This window comes from Coregonus lavaretus, assembly GCF_964263955.1.
Source record: "Coregonus lavaretus genome assembly, chromosome: 14".
Classification (NCBI taxonomy): domain Eukaryota; kingdom Metazoa; phylum Chordata; class Actinopteri; order Salmoniformes; family Salmonidae; genus Coregonus; species Coregonus lavaretus.
Genome location: NC_140001.1, coordinates 43,101,361 through 43,115,287, shown reverse-complemented (window position 1 = coordinate 43,115,287; position 13,927 = coordinate 43,101,361). Strand labels below are relative to the sequence as shown.

The following is a 13,927-nucleotide window of genomic DNA, read 5'->3' as shown; positions in this document are numbered from 1 at the left end:
CTCACGTGAAGGTGAAATTACAGAGGAGGAACTTCTGGATGCAATTAAAGACTTTAAGTCCGGGAAAACTCCAGTGTTGGATGGCATACCAGTCGAGGTATACCAAACCTTTTTTGATATACTAAGAGGACCGTTATTAGCATGTTTTAACCACTCCTATGTAAATGGTAGATTATCTGACACTCAAGAAGAAGGTCTGATCTCATTATTACTGAAACAGGATACACTTACACTTCAGTGTTGTGATGCAAAAATTCTAGCAAAATGTATAGCGCATAGAATTAAAAAGGTATTGTTGGATATTATTCATTCTAATCAGACAGGTTTTTTACATGGAATATACTTTGGAGATAATATAAGGCAAGTATTGGAAACAATAGAACACTATGGAAAATCTGGGAAACCAGGCCTGCTATTCATAGCAGACTTCGAAAAGGCATTTGATAAAGTACGACTGGGGTTTATATATAAATGCCTGGAGCATTTCAATTTTGGAGAATCTCTTACAAAATCATGTATAGTAACCCTAGGTGTAAAATAGTAAATAATGGCTATTTCTCAGAAAGTTTTAAACTGTCAAGAGGAGTGAAACAAGGTTGTCAACTATCGGCATATCTATTTATTGTGGCCATCGAGATGTTAGCTATTAAAATCAGATCCAATAATAATATCAGAGGATTAGAAATCCAGGGCTTAAAAACAAAGGTGTCATTGTACGCTGATGATTCATGTTTTCTTTTAAATCCACAACTAGAATCCCTCCACAGCCTCATAAAATCCAGGGCTTAAAAACAAAGGTGTCATTGTACGCTGATGATTCATGTTTTCTTTTAAATCCACAACTAGAATCCCTCCACAGCCTCATAGAGGATCTAGATAGATTTTCTAACCTCTCTGGATTACAACCAAATTATGACAAATGTACTATATTACGTATTGGATCACTAAAAAATACAATTTTTACACGACCATGTAGTTTACCAATAAAATGGTCTGATGGGGATGTGGATATACTCGGAATACATATCCCAAAGGAAATAAATGATCTCACTTCAATACATTTTAATAGAAAGTTAGCAAAAATAGATAAGATCTTGCTACCATGGAAAGATAAATACCTGTCAATTTGTGGAAAAATCACCCTGATTAACTCTTTAGTACTATCCCAGTTTACCTATTTGCTTATGGTCTTGCCTACGCCTAGCGAACAATTTTTTTAATTATATGAGAAAATAATATTCTATTTTATTTGGAACGGCAAGCCAGACAAAATTAAACGGGCCTATTTATATAATGAATATGAATTCGGAGGACAGAAATGATTAAATATTAATATTATCACTAAAAGCTTCAGTCATACAAAAGTTATACTTAAATCCGAACTGGTTCTCAAGCAAATTAGTAAGATTGTCTCACCCATGTTCAAGAATGGCCTTTTTCCCTTTATTCAGATTACAACCACTCATTTTCAGTTATTTGAAAAGGAAATCATCTCCCAAATATCACTATTTCTAAAACAAGCCATAGAAAGTTGTTTGCAATTTCAATGTAATCTTCCAGAAACTACAGAACAAATAATGCAACAAATATTGTGGTTAAATTCAAATATACTAATTGACATAAAACCTTTTATTTTTCGACAAAATGTTTAAAAAAGGTATAATCTTTGTAAATGATATAATCAGTAGGACTGGTGGAGTTATGCACATGCAGCTAACAAAAACATATGGAAATGTCTGCTCTACCCAAAATTACAAACAAATAATTGCAGCCTTACCGCAAAAATGGAAGAGGAAAGTGGAAGGGGGAGAAAGTAAGGAACTTGTCTGTCGGCCTTGCATTATAGAACATAATTGGTTAAGGAAAACTGTGACAAATAAAGTATATCAGTTTCATTTAAGGACCAAAGGATTGACAGCCGTCCCATATAGATTGCAAAATAGTTGGGAAGAGATTTTTGACGTACCGATCCCATGGCATAGTGTTTATGAACTGACACACACAACAACACCGGATTCAAAAATTAGAATCTTTCAATTTAAATTATTATATACAATTCTTGATACCAATAGATTGTTATTTATATGGGGGATACAATCTTCCGAGCTCTGCAGATTTTGCTGTGAAGAGACAGAATCATTAGATCATTTGTTTTGGTTCTGTCCATTTGTAGCTTGTTTTTGGACACAGGTCCAGGAATGGCTAAAGGATTGCAATATTTTACCTGGAGCTAACCTTGCAGATAGCATTACTGGGTGATCTGAAAAGTCATAGTCAATCGATCAATAATATAATAATACTTTTAGCAAAAAAAAATATTTTCAATTCACAATCTGTAGAAGCAATGAGAATAGAAAGGTTCAGAACTTTTGTAAAACATCACAGTACAGTTGAAATATATATGGCAAATAGAAATCCTATATGGATGGTGTTAAGAGATAGATGGGAGGTGTTGAATGGAGTTGAAGGATGGGACTAATAACAACTAACAACAAATAATAACAAGATAACTAATAATGTAAGCATACTGTGTCCATAATAAGTATATAGGTTGTAGGTTGGGAGCTTTTGGGAAAGAGCACAGTTAGAAAGATATGGCATATAGAAGCAAACCAGATGGACATCATGAAAATGATCGGAGAGGTTGAGAGTAGAAGTAGTTCAGGAGCAAAAACAAATAAAATATAATTATTGTAAAATTGACTGTGTCCATAAAATGTAGATAGTAAGTATAAGCTGGAAGTAGAGGCCTAAGCATTGTTTCACTAATTTACCCCAAGTAGGGAAAGGATGGCGGGGTTGAAAAGTAATAAAGGGGAGTATATATATATATATATATATATATATATTATTTTTTTTTTTAAATGGATTGGAAGTGATGCAGACAATTACATTGATGGAAGTTACAATCTATCTGCAATATTAAGCTGATCCACCCCCCCCCCCCCCCCCAAAAAAATAAATAAAATAAGAGCTGGTATGGCAGAACCACACTTTTGAGAACAGCCATAATGATGACACTATGCTGTCATTGTGATACTACATCTATTATGATACCTAAATATGAGCCCTTGCATAACATAGCACATTCATGTCATGCTATGCTATGGATATATTTCATTCACCTTTAATAATGCGGTTGAGACCTGTTATAACAAGTTAATGAAATGTTTATAGTTTTGTAATTAATGCATTATGAATATGCAGTCAAAGTAAATTGTTACCAATTAGGCTAACTATAGTGCCCTCTCCCTCTGGTATAAAAATAATTCATGAGCTTTTAATGTTTGGGCTGTGCACAGTTTTTTTTTCTATGAGAAGGTTAGCCTAAACAAAGCAGACAGAGGGTTGCTAGCACTGTCCTCTCTCCCTTCTTCTAGCAGGCTTAACAATAACAAGTGGAAAATCTAGCCCTAAATTCTGAAGCAAACTTTTTTAACATCCCCGTTCATACTCTGACAGGCCGGGCCCGGGTCCTTGGCACGGGCTACCTATCAGGAAGTAGCTGTAGAGCTGGACAGGGTGAGAGGTCAACAGGATGGGCTGGCTGGGAGGTGGCAGGAGACAATGGGCTGCTGAGTTAGCTCGCTGCCTCGCTCGCTCTACAGTCGGCTGGGTGGAGCTGTCAATTTTTTTCCCCTGTCACTGGCTGCGTCCGAAATGGCTCCCTATTCCTTCCTGTATGATGTGCAGTGCTCTACTTTTTATGCACTACCATAGGGCTCTGGTCAAAAGTAGTGCACTATGTAGGGAATAGGGTGCCATTTCGGACACACCCCTCTCTTTGGATGAATTGCCCCGTCTCATGGAACCAGCGGATTACGTTTTGCTGAGTAGGACCATATTCTAGTGTAATGCAGCTGGTGGGAGAGGGGATGATGGGGGGGGCAGCAGGGAGGGATGTTGCTGTCTGTTGCTGAGGAAACAAAAGGGAAGGATGTTGCACAGTTTAATCATTCAGAAGATTAGATGGTCTGACTCTGCAACTTTGCGCTCATGACAATGACCGTAGAAGTTGACTAGTATATAAACCTACAGCACAAACCGATCTGGGACAAGGCTGTCTGTCCTCTTCCATTTTGCAACAACCGCTTTGCAGGGGAGAGGGGTGGGGTTTAATGAGACTCGTATCATTATGCTGAATGCACTGACTTGCACTTTGTGAATCCTGCTCTTTCAGTATACTCCTCTCCTGGAAATATTCGCCTTTGTATTCTGCCTAGGGCCCGATCTCATCCCATAGTTCTCGTGAATGGATCTCTCTCCTGCTGTGCAGGGGACCGCCTGCCACAAAGACATTATGTGTCCCCGAAACTCCCCCTGTCCCAAAATCTCCTCTTTCCCCTCTGTCGCTGAGACCTAAGTATTTTGGGTTCAGGCCTGAAGTGAATCCAGTCTGAATCCCACGCTTACCCTAATGTCCCCAGTGCTCCCCACTGCTAGGCTGCACAGCAAAAGGCCTAACGAATGGGGCCCTCGAAAGAATGACCGTCCTGCCATCCCATCTTAGAACGGGTCTGGCTCTGCTCTCTCCAGGAAAAAAAAAAAGAAGGAAAAAAAAGAACTGTGGGTGATTGAAGCAAAGCAGAACCTTGTTGAATTGGGTACACACATTGTGAGCAGAGTAGACCAAGCTGGGGGAATGTTGGCACAGTGAAGACTAGAGCTTGGCTTGGTGGTTGGCCAGCAGGCACTAGGCCTAAATCACCCTAACCCCGCGCACACACACACACACACACACACACACACACACACACACACACACACACACACACACACACACCCTTACCATCGCTATACTACACAGTAACACTCAGTGGCAATCTGTTGTTTAAGTTTGCCTCTGTTTATCCCTTTCTATCTCTCTCTGTCTCTATCTCAGATGCAAGTTCTTCAGTCTGACAGAGACCCCCGAGAACTACACTGTCGTCCTCGATGAAGAGGGATTTAAAGGTAAATGACTCCCCTACTTCTTATCAAGTTAACCAGAGGCACCACTTAACAAACCTCCATCCACTGCCTATTCTCAATCACACTCCCTTAGCATGCTGTAGGCTGAAGTCAACAACAACTTCGTCACATCACATGTTTTTTATGGCCCATTCTTATCTTTGATTCATATTATTCCCAGCATCTGTTTCTCACAAATGTAGTTGATATTACGGGTGCATAGTGCCTCCGGGCCTTCTCTCTTTCTATTTTAAGAGGTGAAAGCTGGTGCAGAGAAGCCACAAGGGCCTCCTTCTGACAAATGATTCTAATCAGAACAGTGGCCCTTTTGAAGGGGAATAGAGAGATAGAAAGTGAAGTGAGAGAGGTGGTAATGGGAGAGCGAGAGCAATAGGGGATGAGCGAGTGATGTTTAATTAGTGATTGAAGGGTCCTAGAACTGCCTGTTAATGTTGTGAATAAATAGCATTAGTTTCCCAGTCAACACGTGTTCTTGTTCTTCTTCCCCTGAAGTAATATTTGAAATAGGCTACATAGAAACTAAGAAACATAATGCTATAGAGGATGAAATAACATAGCGACAAACACATTTCCTTTCGCAAACTCACAGCTGAATGCATACAAGGTTCAATCCAGTACAATGCGTTATTAGCCTGTGTCTAACTACAGTCGTGGTCAAAAGTTTTGAGAATGACACAAATATACATTTTCACAAAGTCTGCTGCCTCAGTTTTTATTATGGCAATTTGCATATACTCCAGAATGTTATGAAGAGTGATCAGATGAATTGCAAAGTCCCTCTTTGCCATGAAAATGAACTTAATCCCCAAAAAACATTTCCACAGCATTTCAGCCCTGCCACAAAAGGACCAGCTGACATCATGTCAGTGATTCTCTTGTTAACACAGGTGAGAGTGTTGACGAGGACAAGGCTGGAGATCACTCTGTCATGCTGATTGAGTTAGAATAACAGACTGGAAGCTTTAAAAGGAGGGTGGTGCTTGAAATCATTGTTCTTCCTCTGTTAACCATGGTTACCTGCAAGGAAACGCATGCCGTCATCATTGCTTTGCACAAAAAGGGCTTCACAGGCAAGGATATTGCTGCTAGTAAGATTGCACCTAAATCAACCATTTATTGGATCATCATGAACTTCAAGGAGAGAGGTTCAATTGTTGTGAAGAAGGCTTCAGGGCGCCCAAGAAAGTCCAGCAAGCGCCAGGACCGTCTCCTAAAGTTGATTCAGCTGCGGGATCGGGGCACCACCAGTGCAGAGCTTGCTCAGGAATGGCAGCAGGCAGGTGTGAGTGCATCTGCACGCACAGTGAGGCAAAGACTTTTGGAGGATGACTTGGTGTCAAGAAGGGTAGCGAGGAAGCCACTTCTCTCCAGGAAAAACATCAGGAACAGACTGATATTCTGCAAAGGGTACAGGGATTGGACTGCTGAGGACTGGGGTAAAGTCATTTTCTCTGAATCCCCTTTCCGATTGTTTGGGGCATCCGGAAAAAAGCTTGTCCGGGGGAAGTCAAGGTGAGCGCTACCATCAGTCCTGTGTCATGCCAACAGTAAAGCATCCTGAGACCATTCATGTGTTGGGTTGCTTCTCAGCCAAGGGAGTGGGCTCACTCACAATTTTGCTTAAGAACACAGCCATGAATAAAGAATGGTACCAACACATCCTCAGAGAGCAACTTCTCCCAACCATCCAAGAACAGTTTGGTGACGACCAATGCCTTTTCCAGCATGATGGAGCACCTTGCCATAAGGCAAAAGTGATAACTAAGTGGCTCGGGGAACAAAACATCGAAATTTTGGGTCCATGGCCAGGAAACTCCCCAGACCTTAATCCCATTGAGAACTTGTGGTCAATCATCAAGAGGCAGGTGGACAAACAAAACCCCACAAATTCTGACAAACTCCAAGCATTGATTATGCAAGAATGGGCTGCCATCAGTCAGAATGTGGCCCAGAAGTTAATTGATAGCATGCCAGGGCGGATTGCAGAGGTCTTGAAAAAGAAGGGTCAACACTGCAAATATTGACTCTTTGCATAAACTTAATGTAATTGTCAATAAAAGCCTTTGACACTTATGGAATGCTTGTAATTATACTTCAGTATACCATAGTAACATCTGACAAAAATATCTAAAAACACTGAAGCAGCAAACTTTGAAGACCAATACTTGTGATACTCTCAACTTTTGACCATGACTGTACATATACATGGTGGTTGTTCACCAGGACCATCTTACTCAGTGAATTTCATAAAAATAAAAATTGTGAAACATTAAAGTATACAACTACACTAAATATATTCACTTGTCACCAAATAACTGATTTAAAACACTGTTTTGCAATGAAGGTCTACAGTAACCTCAACAGCACTCTCTGGGGTAGCAGCATGGTGAAGTCGGAGGACAGACATTTTCCGTCCTCCTCTGGGTACATTGACTTCAATACAATCCTAGGAGGCTCATGGTTCTCACACCCTTCCATAGACTTACACAGTAATTACGACAACTTCTGGAGGATGTCCTCCAACCTATCAGAGCTCTTGCATGAACTGACATGTTGTCACCCCAATCAAAGGATCAGAGAATGAATCTAGTACTGAAGCATAAGCTACAGCTAGCTAGCACTCCAGTGCATCAAATGTGGTTAGTAGTGGACTCAGAGAGAGAGAGACAATACCGTTTTGAACAAATTAATTTCTTAAATGAGTGAGGGTTGGGAAGGGAGAGAGACGGGTTTACTAACGTGTTAGTTCTAGTAGCTATGTTGACTATGACGTTAGCTAATATGGTGGCAACGATGTAGGCTTTGTTTAGCGGTTATGATATGAAGGTTTGGCTTGGAAATGTTTTTTTCACCTGGTCACAGACCGCTAATGTGTTGTGCACTGAAGTTCACAAGCAAAGGGAAAAGGTGAGAGGAGGTATTGAATGTGTCAATCTGTCACCTTGATTACTCCAATTTGTCTCTCGACGTGCACTTTTGTTATAAACTTTCATTTGTAGGTTAGGTTGTAGCAACCTCATGATGGGTATAGGGAACATTCAAGTATCATGTAGTAGCCTAAACCTATCGATGTTACATTGAGCTGGGTGAATGGAATATGAATAACATTCATCCAATATGCTGTAATAGAAATAAAATAAATGTTCCTCCCTAATCGTAAACGGCACCGACCGCCACTGTTGTGCACATATCCTAGTTTGCGACTCCATATCCAAGGTTCCTTCCCCTTAGTTTTAAACACACACCTCTTTCCCAGGTAGCTGCCAGGCCAGGCTAGCTACTGTTGATAGCCTGTTTGGGGAAGTGGTGAGGACTGAGCAGTATCCTGTCTGTGGGTCAATTTAGACCCCCTAGGCCCAGTAGGGAACAGTGTTGTTTTCCCTGGCCAGTGCCCATCCGGTGTGAATAGACTGATGCAAACAGAGCGGAGAGTTAGAGGAGGGCTTGGTTGAACTCTGACTCTTGACCCCTGCCCAGACCACACACACCGTCTAGCGATAGAAGTAACCTACTGCTCCAGAATCACCTTACCCTCCCCAAATCTTAATCTCAACCACTTAGAGGTACAACTACAAAACTGACCTTAGATCAGTCTCTTGGGGAAACTCCATCCTGTAGAGAGCATATGGGTATGTTGTGGAGAGTTGTTTTGATGCCATGACATAGGATCCACTTCCTGGTTGTAACTCATAGCTGAGTGATAGTTTATAAATAGCATAGGAATTTTAGACCCCCGTGAAGGAAGGGGCTGGCAGTGGGGGTGGAGTTCAGAGGAAATTACTTAAAGCAGCTGTGTAGACATGGCTTGAGGCTAGGTTGGGAAAGTAACAACTTTGTATTTGGCCTGTATTTACGTTAGTTTAGAAAGTAGGCCTAACTTTAGCTGTGAGTTTTTTGTTCAATACAGTATAGGCTCCCCCCCCCCCCCCCCCCCCCCCAGTAATTTTCTAACGGTCCCCTGGTGGATGTGCTAGTCTTTGCTTGAGTGAAATCTGTGTGTTTGCATGTGTCTGCTCCCTGTCCTGACGTGACCCTCACCCCTCCAGAGCTACAGCCCTCGGAGCACCTTCAGGTGGAGGGTTCCGTGTGGCTGCCACTCAATGTCGTCTCCAACGGCAATGCTTCTAGCAGCTCGCAGGCGGTGGGCGTGACCAAGATTGCGAAGTCCGTCATCGCCCCGTTGGCCCAGCAGCACGTGTCCGTCTTCATGCTGTCCACCTATCAGACGGACTTCATCCTGGTGAGTCCGCAAACTGTGGCTGTAATTCCGACCAGTTATTACCTGGGGCTTATTGGGTTGGCTGATACACTAATTTATTGTTCTTCTACAACATAATGGGCCTTAATGTCCAGACAGAAATGATGTAATGTTACACCCTCCTAAACATGCCCCTGGTGTCTAACCATGACAGAGTTGCTAAGAGAGAGGCTGTATATTCTGTATTATTTGTCGACTTGACGTTTTAACAGGTGAGGTATTAACAACCACTGTACTGAGAACCGGAACTTAGCTGAATATTCAAATAGCATTTGTTGATGTCTCACCAGTGAAAGTGATAAGTGGGCAGAAATGGAAAACATAGTGCCAGACGGCCCTGTCAGCAAATATGTTAATTCCTGACATAGTTCTCAGAGTTCATGGGCTCTGTTATGGCAAGACAAAAGACAGTGGTAGTGTCAAAAGAGAGCGAGCATATTACAAAAGGGTGGTAGTAAGAACTCAAAACATAGCATTTTTTTACGACATTGATAAGTTGTGATGACCTATGGATATGCGGAGCAGTCTATTTCTGTCACACTTCAAACTCAATAAGTGTTGAGCCAGGTAGTTGACTATTTGAAGTGTTACAGAATATTCTGACTACAAAGTAAGCTTTTTTTCACACTGTCAGAATGTAACCCCAGTACCTGTTGTCTCCTCAGGTGCGGGAGAAGGACCTGGCTGTAGTTATCCACACTCTGGAGGAAGAGTTCAACATCTACAGAGAGGTGGGGGGAGAGTACTCAGCTGTACTCAGCCAAGATGTCCACAATGGCTTCCAGAAGAACGGCAAAGAATGTACGGTTCAGGAGAGAGGGATGAGGGAGAAGAGAGGTAGGGGGAAGGACGGGAGAGAAGGATAGAGGGAGACAGGATGGAATGTGCAACAAATGTGCATTAACACCAAAGTTCACCCATTTTTGGATTTGACATGCAGTTAAATCCATTATCTCTGACTCATAGCTGATGCATACAGTGCATTCGGAAAGTATTCAGACCCCTTGACTTTTTCCACATTACAGCCATATTCTAAAATGGAATACTTTTGTTTTTTTCCACCCTCCTCAATCTACACACAATACCCCATAATGACAAAGCAAAAACAGTTGTTTATTTTTTATGGAAATATCACATTTACATACAGTACCATTCAAAGGTTTGGACACATACTCATTCAAGGGTTTTCTTTATTTTTACTATTTTCTACATTGTAGAATAATAGTGAAGACATCAAAACTATGAAATAACACTATATGGAATCATGTAGGAACCAAAAAAGTGTTAAACAAATCAAAATATATTTTTGATTCCTCAAAGTAGCCACCCTTTGCCTTGATGACAGCTTTGCACACTCTTGGCATTCTCTCAACCAGCTTCATGAGGTAGTCACCTGGAATGCATTTCAATTAACAGGTGTTCCTTCTTAAAAGTTAATTTGTGCGTTTGAGACAATCAGTTGTGTTGTGACAAGGTAGGGGGGGTGGTATACAGAAGATAGCCCTATTTGGTAAAAGACCAAGTCCATATTATGGCAAGAACAGCTCAAATAAGCAAAGAGAAACGACAGTCCATCATTACTTTAAGACATGAAGGTCTGTCAATACTGAAAATGTAAAGAACTTTGAAGTTCCTTGAATTCTAAATAAATCACAGACAGTGTCACCAGCAAAGCACCTCCACGCCATCACACCTCCCCCTCCATGCTTCACGGTGGGAACCACACGTGTGAAGATCATCTGTTCACCTACTCTGCCTCTCACAAAGACACGGTGGTTGGAACCAAAAATCTCAAATTTGGACTTCCACCGGTCTAATGTCCATTGCTCGTGTTTCTTGGCCCAAGCAAGTATCTTCATCTTATTGGTGTCCTTTAGTAGTGGTATCTTTGCAGAAATTCGACCATGACGGCCTGATTCATACAGTCTCCTCTGAACAGTTGATGTTGAGATGTGTCCGTTACTTGAACTCTGTGAAGCATTTATTTGGGCTACAATCTGAGGCTGGTAACTCTAATTAACTTATCCTCTGCAGCAGAGGTAACTCTGGGTCTTTCCTTTCCTGTGGCGGTCCTCATGAGAGCCAGTTTCATCATAGCGCTTGATGGTTTTTGCGACTGCACTTGAAGAAACTTTCAAAGTTCTTTAAATTTTCCGTATTGACCTTCATGTCTTAAAGTAATGATGGACTGTCGTTTCTCTTTGCTTATTTGAGCTGTTCTTGCCATAATATGGACTTGGTCTTTTACCAAATAGGGCTATCTTCTGTATACCACTCCCCCTACCTTGTCACAACACAACTGATTGTCTCAAACGCACAAATTAACTTTTAAGAAGGCACACCTGTTAATTGAAATGCATTCCAGGTGACTACCTCATGAAGCTGGTTGAGAGAATGCAAAGAGTTTTCAAAGCTGTCATCAAGGCAAAGGGTGGCTACTTTAAAGAATCTCAAATATAAAATATATTTTGATTTGTTTAACACTTTTTTGGTTACTACATGATTCCATATGTGTTATTTCATAGTTTTGATGTCTTCACTATTATTCTACAATGTAGAAAATAGTATATAATAATAATATAATATGCCATTTAGCAGACGCTTTTATCCAAAGCGACTTACAGTCATGCGTGCATAAATTTTTTGTGTATGGGTGGTCCCGGGGATCGAACCCACTACCCTGGCGTTACAAGCGCCATGCTCTACCAGCTGAGCTACAGAGGACCAGAAAAACCCTTGAATGAGTAGGTGTGTCCAAACTTTTGACTGGTACTGTAAGTATTCAGACCCTTTACTCAGTACTTTGTTGAAGCACCTTTGGCAGCGCTTACAGCCTCAAGTCTTCTTGGGTATGACGCTACAAGCTTGGCACACCTGTATTTGGGGAGTTTCTCCTATTCCTCTCTGCAGATCCTCTCCAGCTCTGCCAGGTTGGATGGGGAGCATCGCTGCACAGCTATTTTCAGGTCTCTCCAGAGATGTTAGATCGGGTTCAGGTCCGGGCTCTGTCTGGGCCACTCAAGGACATTGTCCCGAAGCCACTCCTGCGTTGTCTTGGCTGTGTGCTGAGGGTCGTTGTCCTGCTGGAAGGTGAACCTTCGCCCCTGTCTGAGGTCCTGAGCGCTATGGAGCAGGTTTTCATCAAGGATCTCTCTGTACTTTGCTCTGTTCATCTTTCCCTCAATCCTGACTAGTCTCCCAGTCCCTGCCCCTGAAAAACATCCCCACAGCATTATGCTGCCACCACCATGCTTCACCGTAGGGATGGTGCCAGGTTTCATCCAGACGTGACGCTTGGCATTCAGGCCAAAGAGTTCAATCTTGGTTTCATCAGACCGGAGAGTCTTTTAGTTGCCTTTTGGCAAACTCCAAGCGGGCTTTTACTGAGGAGTGGCTTCCGTCTGGCCACTCTACCATAAAGGCCTGATTGGTAGAGTGCTGCAGAGATGGGAGAACCTTCCAGAAGGACAACCATCTCCACAGAAGAACTCTGGAGCTCTGTCGGTGACCATCGGGTTCTTGGTCACCTCCCTGACCAAGGCCCTTCTCCCCCGATTGCTCAGTTTGGCCGGGCGGCCAGCTCTAGTAAGAGTCTTGGTGGTTGTAAACTTCTTCTCCAATCAAGTTGTAGAAACATCTCAAGCATGATCAATGGAAACAGGATGCACCTGAGCTGAATTTCGAGTCTCATAGCAAAAGGTCTGAATACTTATGTAAATAAGGTATTTCTGTTTTATTTTTTACATTAATTTCCAAAAAGTCTGTTTTGGCTTTGTCATTATTGGGTATTGCGTGTAGATTGATGATGGGGAAAAAAATATTTAATCCATTTTAGAATAAGGTTGTAACGTAACAAAATGTGGATAAAGTCAAGGGGTCTGAATACTTTCATGCATGGTTGAGGTTGTAAACCAATGAAATCTAACTCGACATTCTCCTTTTGTCTCCAGCCGCCCAGCCTACAGTACACCCGGTGCTGATACCACCGAACCAGTTCTGTGTGATGAGTCTAGACCCAGACACTCTGCCTGCCATTGCCACCACACTTATCGATGTGCTCTTCTACTCCAACAGGTGCAACCTGCTCTCGCATACAGTGCACTTCCTTGGTGACCTTTTCTCAGAGTTATAGCCTTACTAATAGAAACGATGAGCACTGTGTAAAACCATTCATTAATACGGGGTTGATCATAACTTAGGGGGGTACATTTTGCCTTTGAGCAAAATATCCTGTCAATTATTTGATAATGACCGGAATTTTTTTTTGACGTTTTTGTCTGGAAACATTAACGTGGAAGACCCTACAGTCCTGATAAAGTGTCAACTATTTTCTCCCCCAGTCCTAAAGAGGGCGCTCTTCCCAGCCAGGATCTGGACTGTATCAAGTTCTTCTCCTTCTCCCTGATCGATGGCTACGTCTCTCTGGTCATGGACACTGAGGCACAGAGACAGTAAGACTCATCTCCTCTCACCTCTCTTAAATCTGAGCTGCCCAGAATCTCTCACATGACACACTGGGTAGTCTCGCTCACCAGAATCTGGGCGCTCCGCTACAGTGGCAGGAAGAAGAGACTACTCTGCCGGTGGTCACTGCTGTTGCATCTGTGTGTCGGTGGGTAGTTGGACAGATCATGTTGGTAACAGCAATGTGTATGTTTGTCTTCTCTTCTAGGTTCCCTGCTGATCTTCTCTTCACAA

General features: G+C 42.1%; 1 protein-coding gene across 1 annotated transcript in view; it reads left to right on the top strand.

The window, feature by feature from the left end:
• The window catches only part of castor1 (cytosolic arginine sensor for mTORC1 subunit 1), a gene marked incomplete at its 3' end in the record, with an annotated part of 33,828 nt that overhangs the window by 17,562 nt on the left and 2,339 nt on the right, over positions 1-13,927 (top strand). The window contains exons 2-7 of the mRNA XM_084176398.1: positions 4,883-4,953; positions 9,018-9,211; positions 9,895-10,066; positions 13,180-13,303; positions 13,570-13,680; positions 13,902-13,926. Of these exons, the coding sequence (XP_084032524.1) occupies positions 4,883-4,953; positions 9,018-9,211; positions 9,895-10,066; positions 13,180-13,303; positions 13,570-13,680; positions 13,902-13,926 (697 nt within the window). The remainder of the gene's footprint in view (positions 1-4,882; positions 4,954-9,017; positions 9,212-9,894; positions 10,067-13,179; positions 13,304-13,569; positions 13,681-13,901; position 13,927) is intronic.